The sequence below is a fragment of the Acomys russatus genome, chromosome 13 (genome assembly GCF_903995435.1).
Source record: "Acomys russatus chromosome 13, mAcoRus1.1, whole genome shotgun sequence".
Classification (NCBI taxonomy): domain Eukaryota; kingdom Metazoa; phylum Chordata; class Mammalia; order Rodentia; family Muridae; genus Acomys; species Acomys russatus.
The window spans coordinates 50,637,288-50,653,397 of record NC_067149.1 but is presented as its reverse complement, the minus strand read 5'-3'; the positions used below and the strand labels follow the sequence as shown (position 1 = coordinate 50,653,397).

The 16,110-nt window shown below is 47.1% G+C and overlaps 1 protein-coding gene across 1 annotated transcript in view; it reads right to left on the bottom strand.

Moving 5' to 3' along the window:
* Lpcat3 (lysophosphatidylcholine acyltransferase 3) overlaps positions 1-9,808 on the bottom strand; it is a 37,355-nt gene extending 27,547 nt beyond the window's left edge. Inside the window, exon 1 of the mRNA XM_051155323.1 lies at positions 9,334-9,808. Within this exon, the coding sequence (XP_051011280.1) occupies positions 9,334-9,484 (151 nt within the window). The 5' untranslated portion in view covers positions 9,485-9,808. The remainder of the gene's footprint in view (positions 1-9,333) is intronic.
* Between the last annotated feature and the right edge of the window lie 6,302 nt (positions 9,809-16,110).

Genomic DNA, 16,110 nt, shown 5'->3' with positions numbered 1-16,110 from the left:
GTAATCTAGAGTGGTGTCCAGTGGACCTGAGCTTAGAACTGCTGTCACAGCACAACGAGACCCTCGGGAGCTAGAAAGCAACTACCCCCGCTACAGGCACGCCACTTCTCAGTGTAGCACGCAGACGGAGATCCCGCACAACACCAAGGCCTGTGTAGGTGGGTAAATCCTTTATTTCTATAGTGAATTCTTCATTACTTCCAAAATGACTGCCTCACTTTATATGGACTTTAATAGACAGGACCACATCTGGGCTGTTTGTTGGCTGGCCTGGAACTCAATATATAGAAGAGGCTTCAAACAGCTTCTAATTCACATGGATCCTGCCGGCCACTGACTCCCACAGTGTGTGTGTGCCCTCTCCACCCTTTGGCTTCTTGGCAGCCTCTTCCTTGCCAGAGATGCCACAAGGATTTGAGGGCTCTGATATCTGATCTGATTCTTCAATGACTTTAGGGTTACCTCTTAAGAGTATGCTGGGGGTTGTTAAGAATAGTAATAAAGGCCCATTAAGTCCTTTTCGTCAAGAGAGCAGACATCTGCTTTGGGTGGAGTCACTGGTAACTGTGATAAGACTATCTTATTTGCTGGGTGTGGTGACACAGGCCTGTAATTCCAGCATTCCGTAGGTGGAGGCAGGTGGATCTCTATGAACTCCAGACGAGACAGGGTGACTCTGTGAGACTTGGCATGTTGAACCCAATATAAAACCTCAGTATGATTATTTTTGACTTAGCTGGCCCTCTCTGATGAACCTTCCCTCTAGCTATGATGCAATGTCACAGGTACCCAAAGCCTTTATTATTAATGTTTACTGTACATGTGATTCTTTTTTTAGTTTTTTTTTTTTTTTTTTTTGAGAAAGGGTTTCTCTGTGTATCCCTGGCTATCCTGGACTCGCTTTGTAGTCCAGACTGGCCTCGAACTCACAGAGATCCACCTGCCTGTGCCTCCTGAGTGCTGGGATTAAAGGTGTGCACCACCACATCCGGCCTGTGTATGTGACTCTTATGCTGAACAGTTCATTCAAGGTGCCCAGAGTTCATGCTCCTGACTGATCTTCAAAGCTATGACTTGAATAGAGAGGACATGAGAGCTTAAAAATGGTACATTTCAAGCCAAAATAAAATCCTGAGCCAGAAATTACTTTTTTCGAGCGCTTTATTCTCCGTACCCCTTTCTTGGTTTGAAAACGGGGAGAGAAAAACAACACATATGACGCTTTCTGAGTAAACAAGATACAGGTGAGGTGTCATGTCTTATGCTTGCTTGCTACCCCAGCTGACGCTAAGGGGAGAGTGGAGTTCCTTCCTGGGTACAACAGTGAGCCCCAGGTCCTAACTGCTGGGAACACACACACACACACACACACACACACACACACACACACACACACACACACACACACTCACACACACACTTCCCTGGCAGGTGCAACTGGGATCTAATTCTTGTTAAAGCCACAAGCCAGTTTCATTAATTGCATTCATAAATGTAACATCAGTTACATTACGAGTTGAGTGATGACTCAGTAGCCCAGGATCTGAAAAACAACAGGGCATTGCTTAGAGCTCAGGGCAAGCCTATAGGCCACGTGAGGTCCAGGCCAGCCTGGCCTACAGAGAGACTCGCCTCAGAAAAACAAACAAACAAACAAACAAACCAGAAATGCTATACTGCTCAAGGTGGCTGATTTGATACAAAAAGCTAAATTGGCAACAAATTGGTCCAATCATGTTGTAGGGAAGTTTCTGTAACTGACCCCTCATTTGAACCTCCCGGATGGTAACAGTCACAACACTGAGGATCTGTAAGGAAGAATGACTAGGCACGCTGGCCAGTGGGGGACACTAAGCCACAAAGAATCCAAGAGAGCTGTTTTGCCAAAGATCTTTTTTTTTTGTTTGTTTGTTTTTTTGTTTTTCGAGACAGGGTTTCTCTGTGTAGCCTTGGCTTTCCTGGACTCACTTTGTAGACCAGGCTGGCCTCGAACTCACAGCGATCGCCTGCCTCCAAAGATCTTAACATACACTGAAAATGTCAAAAAGTTTGAGACTACCTGGACATCAAGTATTACAAAATAGATGATGAAATACTTTCAACAGTCTACCTTTTAGCTCTAGGGCAGCAAGTGTAAGCCGAAGGTCTGCTAACAGGCAGGTCGTGGCGGGGCCTGGTGTGTGAAACCTGAGATCCCAGCACCTAAGGCCGAGGCAAGAGTGAGCCCACAGTCATCCTGGGCTGAAGACAGGACCCAGTCTCAAACAACTGGTGGCAGATTACTCAACGGAGCCTGGTGGTGTAGGCCTGTGATAACTAGCTACTCTGGAGGCTGAGGCGAAAGGCGTGACATAACCTAGTGCCTACTGAGCAAGGCTGGTTTCAAATAAAAAGCAAGAGGTGAGCTAGCTGGGTGGGACAAGTGGCTGAGGCAGGAGGATTCTGTGAGTTGAGCGCCAGCCTGGGCTACAAGGTGAATTCCAGGCCAGCCTAAGGTACACTGGAACATCTAATCAGCCTATATATCTTCAGTCAGTCCAGAGTCCGGTGTAGCTCACACCAGCATTCCATCCCACCACCTGGGAGATGAAGGCTGCAGGATCAGGAGTTCAAGGTTACCCTTGGCCACTCACAGACACGTCTCAAACCAGAAGCTTCAGATGCTGAGAAAAATCTCTGGCTGTGAATTAGCATAAAGTCTGAGGACACAGATGTCATATAATTTACCTAGACTTTTAGAATTGGAAGGGCCCAGTTTTATAGTATGGCTCACAGTCAGAAATGCCAGTTGTTTAGTTAATGTGATTGAATTGTTCCATTTAGTTAGCTTTGATGTGTTTAGGTTGTGATTTCATTGCCACCCCAAGAAAGACTGCATGGAAAAATGGCCTTTTCCTTGACTTTGGTCCACAGGGAGTTAACCCATGGGCCTTGTCTTAACTTTTCTTTTAAGTCACTAACATGAGTGACACTGATTCTAAACTTCCAGGGAAAGAATTCCTACTCCTAACTGCAATTTTTGAGCAGCCAGTCAAGCAAGCTACGGCCACAGCCACAGAACCCCATGTGGGCAGAGCGGGCATCTGTTCTATTTGGCCAGTTCTGACTTTGGATGCCGAGGTATCCCATGTGCTGAAAACACCTTGGTTAACCACAGAGTCAACAGAAAGGATCATGGAGGACATTTGTATTTTGAACCTCTACTGGCTCCACCCAAGCCCAATATGGCCGTGAGCTCGGACTCCAGGTAAGTGTGTTCTTCAGTAGTTCATCCTTTCTAGTCCCCAGTTATTGGGAACAAGGGAGACTACAGCAGTGCTGCAGTCATCTTCTGAGAGCCTGCCTGAGCATCCTCTGGAACAATGTCTGGACATAGCAAGCCCTTCATAAATGGCAGCTACAGAAGCCCAGTGTGGTGTTCCTCACTTGCAATCCCAGACCCCGGGAGAGAGAGGTGGAAAGATCAAGGCCAACCTGGGCTACCTGGGATGTCATCTCACCAAAAACAAACAGGGAAATAATAAATAGTGGTAGTTTCTTCTGTTGTTAATAAGGCAGTGATATTAACCTAATGGATTAGACCCACTTTACCTATAAGTGTTCCCACAGTTTTTCACTTCCTATCTGATTCAAGCATGAAACCTAACTTACTCCGCCACCTGGCTGCTATGTAGCACAGGCTGGACTTGGTAGCTGAGGCCCATCCTGAGCCACCTTCCTCCACCTCCTGAGTGCTGGGCTCAGAACAGCTAGAGATCAAACCCAGGACACACAGCAACTGAACCATCACTCCAGCCCTGCCTAAACCCGCTTAACTTCTTTCCCAAATTCAAGCTCAGGTCTTACAATTTCCTCCGAACTTAAAGTAAATCTCAGAGTAGATCGTGACCCGGCCCTGAACAGTAGCCGCGCTTCTTTTTGTCTCTCTGTGCACTTTCGGGAGGTGCTGCTGTATACGGCTCCTGGTCTCCCACTGAGCTACATAACCAGGGCTTGGCTTAGGGTCCAGGCTGGCCTTGAACTCAGGACTGTGTACAGACGGACACAACTACACTCAGTCTTTTTGGAGGGGGAATTACTTTTCATTTTGCCAACAATTATTTCTGGGGTCAAGCGCTACGCCGTAAACTCTGTGTACACTGTGGTAACTAGTAATCTACAGTGGGAAGATTTCATTCAGCACAAGAAAATGTAAACCGGGACCTGATTTCAAATGCGTGTCAGGAAAGGACGCTCAGAGGAAGCAACAGCTTGGTGAGCGGCAGGTGCGTCAAGTGAGCAGCTGAGCAGAGAGCTTCAGGGCAGTGGGGTCAGCTTTCACAAAGGCTCGAGGGCAGGAAGGGCTTACTGCTTTCTCTGAGGAACCGAGGAAAGGCCGTGTGGCTAGAGGCTACGTAGCACTTGTTTGAAACAAGGCTAGAGCAGCAGGTCAGGGCTCACCAGGCAGACACAGGGAGCCCCTGGACGGTGCTGAGCAGGAGGCTGCTGGGGGCAGATGTGTGTGCGTGTGTGTGCGTGTGCGTGTGCGTGTGCGTGTGTGTGTGTGTATGACAGATGGCTGGTGATGGAGAGGAGGAGAACTGGAGACACAATTTGTTGTTTGCACAAATGATGACTGGGGTGTGAGCAGTGAGTGACAGGGAGGTAACATGGTGGAGTCTTTTATTTCCCCGAAACACCAGCTATGTAGATGAATATATGTTCAGAATCCACTTTACAAACAATTCTGCATTTCCCAAATGGACCCATTTTGCCTCCAAGTCATCTGAACCCAAATCAATGAACGTACTAGTTACTCCCCTCCCCCTTTTAAAATCACCTTTGTACGTGATCTTTCCAGCTATGGCCCTGGGCACAGTATTCCCCATTCAAAAATCAAACACCAACAAGGATTTTGTCTTTGCGAGACAGCCTCGTTGAGCAGCCCAGGCTGAGCTAGAAAAAGTGGCAATCCTTCTCCATCAGGGCCTTACTACTCATGTGCTTCTTACGTTTTCCAATCTGAGTCCGAGGAGGAAACCTCACTCTGTACCTGAAGTTCATCACGTATTGAAATGCTCCATCTTTAAATCTCATAATGCTTTGGTACTTCTTACAGCATTTGGGTTTCTGCCTTTTATTGGGGTCTGCACGCTGCTCTCCCGGCCATTCCCCACCGTGACAGACCATAATGTCTGAGCGCACGGCTTTACTACACATGCCGCTGCTCTCACTGCTCTTGCCCTTGTGGCATCAAGAACACTACTTGTGCTGGGTGGTGGTGGCGCACACCTTTAATCCCAGCACTCGGGAGGCAGAGGCAGGTGGATCTCTGTGAATTCGAGGCCAGTCTGGTCTACAGAGAGTGTCCAGGACAGCCAAGGCTACACAGAGAAACCCTGTCTCAAAAACAAACAAGCAAACAAACAAACATGAGTTTATTAAAGAATTCATGTTATAAGTTAAGGAATAAGACCCAAGTTGAAGGGGGATGTTTCCCAGTAGCATTTGTCAGCACCAGGGCTCGTAACAAAATTCACCCTTAGCATCCGTGCAATCACACTCAACAAAATGTCTACACCAGTAGTGATCTGGCTACTGAAAATACTCCAATACAGCCTCCCACATAACCTCACTCTGGCCTTATATGTTGAATATTAAAATTATAAGGTGGTGAGTCTGGTATGGTGGTACATACCTTTAATCCCAGTCCTGAGTTAGACACTGACAGATCTCAGCGAGTTTGAGGCCAGCCATGGCTACATAGTGAGACCTGTCTCAAAAAGAGTTAAAACAACAACAATAACAAAACAAGTGGCCCAGCAACATTAGCAATTGTGAAGCCCTGGATTCAATTCCCAACATGCCCTCCTTCCCCTCTCAAACTATAATCAGGGCTCTTCAGGAAGCTTTCTGTAACTCATAATGCGTCATGAGTTCAATGTAGGGGGCATAAACGATATCAAAATAAGGCAGGAAGGGACAACATTGTTTCCCAAAAACTTGTTTCTAATACATTTATACACTGTGGAAAGTATTCTTTCTCATCATAGGTCTTTAGCAAGGAGATCAGAAAACCAGGGTTTTAATACTCTTCAACCCACAGAGAAGGTAGAGAGCTGGGCGCGAGTTCAGTCCCCATTTCTTTCTTTCTTTTTCTTTTTTCTTTTTTTGTCTTTTGCGACAGGGTTTCTCAGTGTAGCCCTGGCTGTCCTGGAACTCACTCTCTAGACCAGGTTGGACTCAAATTCAAAGAGCCATCTACCTGTGCCTCCCACGTGCTGGCATTAAAGGCATGTGCCTCCACCAGCCACCAGCATCACTTGTTTCTTTTCTTTTCTTCTCTTTTCTTTTCTCTTCTCATTTTTGTGGCCTTGGCTGTTCTGGACTCACTTTGTAAACCAGGCTGGCCTCAAACTCAAAGAGATCCACCTGTCTCTGGCTCCCAAGTGCTGGGATTAAAGGTGTGCCACCACCACCCAGCTCACTGTTTTCTTTAAGATTTATTTTTTTTTAAATTATTTTTAATTCTGTGTACTTCTTCTGTGTGGATATGTACAGGTGAGAGCAAGCACCAGCTGTGCCAGGTCCCCTAGAGCTGGAGTGACAGGCAGTTGTGAGCCCAGTGATGTAGGTGCTGGGGATTGGACTCGGGTCCTCTGGAAGATTAGCAAGCACTCAACCTCTGAGCTACCTCTCTAGCCCCAATTTTGTTTGGTTCTTTGAGGCAGGCCGGTCCCATGCAGCCCAGATTGGGTTCAAATGCAAACATGCTGTTCAATAAAAGGATGACCTTGAACTCCTGCTGCCCCTGCTTGCACTCCCAAGTACTGGAATTACGAGTTAATGCCTCTATAAGGAAAATGCATTTACAAGCAAAACATACCTTTCATGTACGGACCAACCTTATCAATTTGTATTTACACGTTTATATTTAACCTATGCCTAGAAATAGCATCATGTATAGACATGTAATTGGGCAAGGAATGCAATGCAGTGGTCCAGTGCTTGGCGAGCATGAGTTAGGCCTTGGATTTAACCCCCAGTATGGGAAAGAAAGAAACCAGCCCAGAGTTGATCTGAAAACAGTGTATAAGCCGGGCGGCGGTGGTGCACATCTTTAATCCCAGCTCTTGAGAGGCAGAGGGCCAGCCTGGTCTATAGAGCGAGTTCCAGGACAGCAAGGGTTGCTACACAGAGAAACCCAGTCTCGGGGAAAAAAAAAAAAAACAAAAAAAAAGAAAAAGAAATGAAGCAGTGTATGTGCAAAGACAGGAAGGGAGGGAGGCCGTGGGATTGACAGAGTGAACAGGCGAGAAGCCTTGGAAACTCGGCAAATGTGCCAGGTGTTTGTTATGTGTAGTAATGACAGACGAAAGAAGTGGGGATGTGCACACAAAAGACAGATTCCAAGTCCTAATTCCAACCAGAGCTCCATTTAACAGGCTGACCTGACAATTTGTTGTTGCTTGTCTTAGACTCAAGGCTCAATATACTGTTGAGTAAGCAGCAGAGGACCGCGTATCTAATGAATGTAAGCGTTCTTAATTGTCAATCCCAACGCCAACAAACTCGGTCAGGAGCAAGGTTCAAAGAGTAAGTAACAAGCTCAAAGCTGCTGTGGTACATAAAGCCAGAGGTGTGGGGTGCTGAGAAATCTGAGTAATGTCTGAGTCCTATCCACCTCTAAGGTCTTGGGATCCTACCAAGGAACAGGATAACTTTATCAGAAGGAAGATCTTCTTGGCACAACATGAAATAGGCGAATAACGATAGTATTGGTCAGCTGGGTGTGATGGTGCACACCTTTAATGCCAGCACTTGGGAGGCAGAGGCAGGTGGATTGCTGTGAGTTCGAGGCCAGCCTGGTCTCCAAAGCGAGTCTAGGAGAGTCAAGGCTATACAGAGAAACCCTGGCTTGAAAAACCAAAAAACTAAAACAATGGTATTGGTTGAGGTTGTTTAAATATGAATTAGATCTCCTGTCATTACCTAGATTGACAATATTATGTGTCAATGTCTCTACTGACTCCTGGATAAATTCCACATTTCTTTCTGGAATTTTAACCCTTCCACACCAGCCCAATCTATCTCAAACTTTTTATTTTTAAAATAGGGTCTCACACCAATGTCCCAGGCTTAAACTCACAATTCTGTTGCCCCAGTCCCATAGTACTGGGAAATACAGGCAGGCATAAGCCACCACACCCAGTTTATCACAAACTTCCTACAGTTGAGATCTGCTAGCCCCCTCTACTCATGCCCAGGCCATCTTTCCTGGAGCTTTCACTTATTTTTTTCCCCCACCCTCACTCTCTCAAGTTAAAGTTGTACAGCCTTCCCCAAAAGTTCCAACTCCTCAAAAAAAAAATCTACGGAATTGACTCCCATCTCTGATCTTGGCGTATGGATTCTTACAGGAGTTTATAGCAATCTTATGGTAAGCACAGCTAGCACAGGATTTCATATATAAGAAAATTACATGTAGAGGGATTAAACAGCTTGTATAGGGTGCAGTCCTTTGCGATAGGGGCAAGGCTGGGTCAGATTCCTTTAACTTCAAAGTCCACGATTTTCATCACACCATACTACCTCTATGTATTAAAAAAATCTTGAAGAATGTGGTTTTAAAAAAGCCTATAAAATAGTTATAATACAGCTTGCCATGACATAAATTCAGATGCAGCACACCCTTTCAACCATACGAATTATAGTCCCTTGGAACAAGCACGAAGTTTTTTTTAAGGGTGTTAATAGTCCTGTTTCCTAAGACCAGCATAAGAATGTATTCCAGGGTAAATGACAGGTGGGGGGCTAAGGGGAAAAACAATATAAGGAAATATTAGAAACAGGGCTGAAAGATTATAAGTACAATATACGTTGGCAGTGCACAGACTAGAATGAGAAGACATAAGTATGTTATATGGGGTAGAGGAGGCCCATAGGGCTAAAATATCCCAAGTTTGAGGCATATCATAAGAGGAGCGCATAGTGGGGTCTGTTAATAACAGATAAGCAGTACACATGGCCAGAGTCGAACTCTCGAGAGCCACATGTAGACACGGGTCGCGAGGACACGGTCCGACATATCCATGACAAGGTGGGAGGTGACTGAGGGGCCAAAGGGCATGGGCCGAGAAGAATGGAAAGAGGTTCAGAGGGTACGGAGACCCCAGACTCGAGACAGGACTTGTGTCTTCCCCTCCACAGCTGGCTGGTGTGCTCGAGGACCTACACCCGCAGCCCCGGAGCCCTCTGGGTGGTTCAGGGCAGACAGGTCCTGTCCCCAGTCCCCAATCTGCCTATTTCCCTGGGACTCCGCGAGGGGGCAGAGGCAAGCAGGAGGGTCCTTACCCAGGAAGATGGAGATGATGAGCCGCAGCGCCTGTTCCGACGCGCCCAGGGACGCCGCCAACTTGTTAAGGCTCAGATCCTCGACACCCGGCCACAGCCCCCGCATCTGCTCCAGCGTCTCTCCCACGTCCCCGTCCGCTGCAGACGCCATCTTAACTGCGGGCGCCCCCCGGGGACCCCCAGCTCCGCGCCCCGAATGTGGGCAGAACGCGGTGGCTTCACCCCCAATTCCGGCCGGGGGCCCGCCCACGGCGTGCGCATTGGCTGCGGGCCCGCCCAGAGCCTCTAGACCCACCCGATTATTGGTCGATCCAGCCGGGGGCGGGGCCGAGCGCAGCAAGGTAGGAAGAGGGCGGGGCCGAGCGTTTGTAAGGCAAAGGTGACTCCCGTGTGGAAGGCAAACGGACCGGGACGGCAGGGCGGGGCTTGCGATCGCGACCTAGCTGCCATTGGAGAGCAGCCGGGAGCGCGAGGCGAGGTGACAGTACAACTCGGTCCAGCGGGCTCCGGGAAGGAGTGGGTCGGCCGGGGTGTCCGGCCGGCTCGCTCGCTGCCTTCCCATTGGTTGAGACAGGAGCAGGCGAGAGTCGGGGCGGGGGGAGTGTTGTGTGGGGGCGTCACCAGACCGCGAGGTTACTCTCGGTCGCCAGCGCTGGGGTTACTGGGGCATGTAACGGAGAGGCGCGAATGCCTGCTAGCGCTCCGCGAGCGCCTCCTAACGGTACCTCTTGGGGGGGGGGTCCTGCAGTTCTCAAGCCTTTCCCAAGGGGGGTCCTGGGTGTGTGGGTGGGAACCCAGGGCCCCAAGAACACCATTGGACCCTTTTATTCTACGTAGCCCTTCCCTTCTTGCGTGTCCCTTTCGGTTGTTCACTTACTGGGGAATCGAACCCAGTTCACGTGCATGCTTTCCCGCCGGAGCTACTACCCTAGTCCTTACGCGGAGTTCCTTTTCTATAGTAAAACCGACCTTCGCTCCAGAGGCAATCAGATTAGGATATGGCTATTTATATTTTTTTAAAAAAGAGCCTATTAAAAACTTGCCGTTTTAAAATTAACAATTAGACTAGTTTTGTCACCGCTTAAATAACGCGTGTTCATGATGAACACTCAAGCAGTAGAGGCTCCTATGCAGCTTTCCAGTCTCACTTCCCATGGGTGACCCCAGGGAAAGTAACAATCCACAGGAGTATGTAACAAAGGGACTCACAATTTCTTTCTTTCTTTTAAAGATTTATTTATTTTATTTGTACAGTATTCTGCCCACATGTTCCTGCATGCCAGAAGAGGACACCATATCTCACTCTAGATGGCTGTGAGCCACCATGTGGTTGTCTGGGATTTGAACTCAGGACCTCTGGAAAAGCAGTCAGTGTTCTTAACCTCTGAGCCATCTCTCCAGCCCGCGACTCATGACTTCTTGTCATACAGAGTTCAGCTATGGCTTACACTTGCATAGCACTTTGTACTTTTTCCTGGCCCCCAATCCCCACCCCTTCTTTTTTTTTTACTGGGGAATTGAACCTAGGTTTTGCACGTGCTGGGGAAGCATTGCATCACTTAGCTGCATCTTCTGCCTTTTTATATGTTCTACTTTTATATTTATTTATTTATTTAGGCTTTTTTCTTTCTTTCTTTCCTTCTTTCTTTCTTTCTTTCTTTCTTTCTTTCTTTTTTTTCTCGAGACAGAGTTTCTCTGTGTAGCCTTGGCTGTCCTGAACTAGCTTTGTGGACCAGGCTGGCCTCGAACTCACAGCGATCTGCCTGCCTCTGCCTCCCAAGTACTGGCATTAAAGGCTTGTGCCACCACACCTGGCCCCTTATTTTTAACTAAAAACTTTTTTTTTTTTTTTTTACATTTATGTGTATGTATGTTGCGGGAGCGGGGCCGGGGAGCGGCTAGCTTTTTGTCCCAGAGCACACATGAAAGTCAGAGGACCATTTGTAGGAGTTCTTTCTGTCTTTCACCATTCGGATTCTGGGAATCAGACTCGGGCCGTCAAAGTGGTAACAAATGCTTTTACCAGATGAGCCATCTCTCTGGCCCACAATGATTTTAATTGGTTAAATTTTAATTTAAAAAAGATTTACTTTTTTGTTGTTTTGTTTTGTTTTGAGACAGTTTCTCTGTGTAGCCTTGGACTCTGTGTCCTGGACCTCGCTTTGCAGACCAGGCCGGCCTCCAACTCACAGAGATCCACCTGCCTCTGCTGAGATTACAGGTGTGGGCTACCGAGACTGGCTGATTTACTTTATTTTTAATTATAGATTTGTGCCTGTGTGGGTAGTATATAGAGGAAGATTTCCTTTCACCGGAGTCTGGAGTTACAAGGCAGTCGTGAACTGTTTGATACGGGCTCTGGGAATTGAACACAGCAGTACTCTCTCTTAACCACTGTGTCATCTCATCAGCCCTGCCATTATTTTTAAATATGAAATATTTCACTCTTACTGAAGAGTAGCGACTACAGCCTTCCTGGACTAAGAAAAAAGCACCTAAGGCAGTGGTTCTCCGCCCTTTAACACAGCTCCTCATTTTGTGCTGACCCCTAACCATAAAGTTATTTTCGTTGCTACTTTGTAACAGTAATTTTGTCACTGGGATGAATCATAATCTAATTGTTTTTGGAGCTAGAGCTTTGCCTGAGGGTTTGAGATCCACAGGTTGACAACCACTGACCTATCCAGTTTGAAGAGCCTGCTGTAACCCTTTCTGATGTTATCTCCCTCTTCCCTTCTTAATCTGAGACTGAAGATCTTAGTCAGTCACCTGACTGATATCAATATTCATCTCATTAAGCCGTTTTGTTTAAAGCAGTGAGACTGGGCCTTGGGTGCAGCAGGTGAAAGGGCTTGCTGCAAGATCCTGTCTGACTTCTTGCAACTCATGATAGGAAGAGAGAACCAACTCCAAAAATCTGTCTTCTGACTTCTACATATGTACCATGATATACCTGTGCCCACACGCACACACACATACATACAAACATCAGATCACACACATGTACATCATACACACACACACACACACACACACACACACACACACACAATTTTTTAAAGGGTTTTTTAGTTTTTGTTTTTTGGGTTGTTGCTGTTGTTTTTCTTTGAGACAGGGTTTCTCGGTGTAACAGCCCTAGCTGTTCTGGACTCACTTTGTAGACCAGGCTGGCCTTGAACCCACAAAGATCTGCCTGCCTCTGCCTTCCAAGTGGTGGGATTAAAGGCGTGCATCACCACTCCTGGCACAAATAAACATTTAAAAAGTGAGTGGACATGGTGGCACACAGCTTTCCCAGCACTTGGGAAGCAAAGACAGGAGAATTTCTGTGAGTTCAAGGCAAGTCTGACCTACAGAGTGAGTTCTGATACATCCAGGGCTACACAGAGAAACCCTGTCTCAAAAAAACTGGGGGGAGGGGAGGGGGAAAGACCATTTGCTTCTGTGGCAGAGGATTCAGCTTCTGTTCCTGGGACCCACGTCAGGCTGCCCACGCTCACCTGAAACTCCAGCTCGAGGGGATCTCGGTGCCCGCTCTAGCTTCTGTGGGAACCCACACGTGGCGCCCACACAAATAAAAGTAAATCTTAGAATTAGGAAGACTAGAGCTTGTGGTGGTGGCACGGGTTCTGCAGTCCCAGCCGTGGGAAGCAGAGACTGTAGGATTACTACAAACTGGAGCCCAGCTGGGGCTACAGAGAGTTGATACTGGAAAAAGGAAGAGCTGGGCCAAAAATAGTGGTTCATGTACTTGGGAGGCCTTAGACAGGATGAGTTCTGTGAGTTCCAGGCCAGCCTAGGCTACCCAGGGAGATTCTGTCTGTCTGTATGTATATCTATCTATCTATCTACCTACCTACCTATCTGTCTGTCTGTCTATATATCTCTGAAATGAAGGAGAAAGAAAGAAAGCAACATTATTAAAAAAAAAAAAAATCATGGTGGCTCATCTTGGTATTCCAAACACTTGGGAGGTAGAGTTAGGCAGGAGGATTATGAGTTTAATGTCACCTTCAGCTACCTGGATAATTCAAGACAGCCTGGGCTAGATGAAACCCTGTCTTAAAAAACAAAACTAATGGCCAATCATGGTGGTACATGCCTTTAATCTCAGCAGTTGGGAGACAGAAGCAGGTAGATCTCTGTGAGTTTGAGACTAACTAGCCTGTGTTCCAGGCCAGCCAGAGCTACACAATGAGACCTCGTCTCAAAGCAAAACAGGTTTGTGTGACCAGATCTGTTGGCTCATACCTGTAATCCTAACACTTAGGAGTCAGAGACAGGCAAAATGCTGAGAGTTCTCGGCCAGCTGGAACACCTAGTAAGTTAGAAGGGTCAGCCTGTCCTACTGAGTGAGACCTTGTATCAAAACAAACAAAACAAAACAAAAGAACTCCAAAGTGGGCTGACACGATGACTCTGTGGGTGAAGACACTCGCTGCCAAGCCTGATGACCTGAGTTCGATGCCCAGAACCCACTGGTGGAAGGAGAGAACCAAGTCCTGAAAGTTGTCCTCTGACCCCTGCTGCCTCTGACATTTCTTTTTACATAGGACCAAAACCTAAAGCTAGAGAATTAGAGTCCTTCCCTAGCATGTGCTAAGCCATGGGTTCCATCTAAGCACGGTGAAGAAGGAGAAGAAGGAACAAAAGAAAGGAAGGAAGGAAGAAGGGAAGGAAGGAGGGAGAGAAGGAGGGAGGGGTGGGGTGGAGAAAAAGTGCCACCACACCTCCTTTTTATGTGGTGCTGGAAATCGTGTCCAGGGCTTTTTGCTTTATACATCTTGGGCAAGCAGTCAACAAACTGAGCTACATCTCCGTGCTCCACTTCAGGATTCAGTCATCTCCAACAGGTCCAACCTGAGAGTGTCTCCTGTAACCCATAGAACTCAATATCCGGTGGCCCAGGATGACCTTGGACTGCTGGTCCTCATGCCTCCACTTCCCCACTGCTAGGATTACGGGCCTGTAACACCATGCCTGCTTGGTGGTGAGGATTGGAGCTGGGGCTTCCTGCAAGCCAGGGAAGCACCCTATCGAATGAGCCACATCGTCAGCCTCCAACCTCTTAATATGAACACACGGCTCATTAAGTTTCAACATTTAAGCCTTTGATGTCTGGCAGCACCTGCAGGGTCTAAGATCCTGGGAGACCCCCCCCCCCCTTGCCTTTCTCTCAACTTACTGCCTTCTTTTCCTCCCTGATCACACTTCTGAAACACAATGCCCTGCGCAGCTGTTCTCTTGTTCCCTCTGTGCCCTCCGACCTCCTCTGCTTCCTTGTGGCTAGGCCAGGTGACCAGGTCTGGCCACGACTGTAAGCAAGAGTGAAGTGTACTGTTTCTAAGTCAAGGGTCAGTGTGCTTTTTAATTTCTGTCTCCTCTCACCTTACAAACGTCACCTGGCATGGCTGTTAAGAGGGACGAGATGAAACATGCGGCTGGCATCAGACTTAATTGTGAACAACAAACGAGTAAACCTTTATGCTATTAAAACCCCACGGTCCAAGGTTTCTGCTTAAATTACCTATTACTCTTTGTTTTGGGGGCAGGGTCTCCTGTAGCTCAGGCTGGCCTCAAACTTACGATGTAGTCCCGGATGGCCACCGGCGCCTAACCCTCCTGCACTCGCTTCCCAAATGCCGGCATCACAGGTCTGAGCCGCCATTCCTGGCATGTAAAAAAAATGCCTTTCTTTCTTTCTTTCTTTCTTTCTTTCTTTCTTTCTTTAGTTTTTTGAGAGGCAGGGTTTCTCTATGTAGTCTTGGCTGTCCTGGACTCACTTTGTAGACCAGGCTGGCCTTGAATTCACAGTGATGCACCTGCCTCTGCCTCCTGAGTGCTGGGATTACAGGCATTAAAAAAATATGTATTTTTTTTTTTAAGACAGGGTCTTCAGGGCTGGAGAGATGGCTCAGTGGTTAAGAGTGCCGCCTGCTCTTCCAGAGGTCCTGAGTTCAATTCCCAGCAACCACATGGAGGCTCACAACCATCTATAGTGTGATTTGATGCCCTCTTCTGCAGATAAAGCACTCATATACAATAAATAATTTAAAAAATTAAAAAAAAAAAAGACAGGGTCTTCACACTTACTATGTAGAGCAGGCTGATCCTTGGAGCAATTCTTTTGCCTCAGCCTCTTAAATGGTAGGAACATAGGCAACATGCCTGGCTATTCACTGCTCTATCTTCATAAGAAATCTCTCTCTCTCTCTCTCTCTCTCTCTCTCTCTCTCTCTCTCTCTCTCTCTCTCTCTCTCTCTCTCGCGTGTGTGTGTGTGTGTGTGTGTGTGTGTGTGTGTGTGTGTGTGTGTGTTGCTTACTGGCTTGCCCAGCCTGATTTCTTAGGTTTTTGGTTGTGAGCCATTTCTCCAGCCCCAACCTACTTTCTTATAGCACCCAGGACCACCTGCCCAAGAGTGGCTTCACGCACAGTGAGCAGCCTCTCACTCATTCCTTAATTAAGACATTTCCTCATAATTTACCTACAGCTTGCTAAGATTGCTTTGGCTAGCTGTGGCTTTTGGTGTTTCATATAAAATTTGAGATTGTTTTTTCCTGTGTTTGCAAAGGATGGCCCTGAAATTTCTTCTGGGATTGCACCGAATCTGTAGATTGCTTTCCATAGGATAGTAGGCCATTTTTACAGTATTAATTCTTCCAAACTATAAACATGGAAGGGCTTGCCATCTTCTAGGGTTTTCTGCAATTTATGTATCTATTTTCTTTTCTTTCTTTTTTTTTTTTTTTTTGTATTTTCAAGACAAGATCTCACTA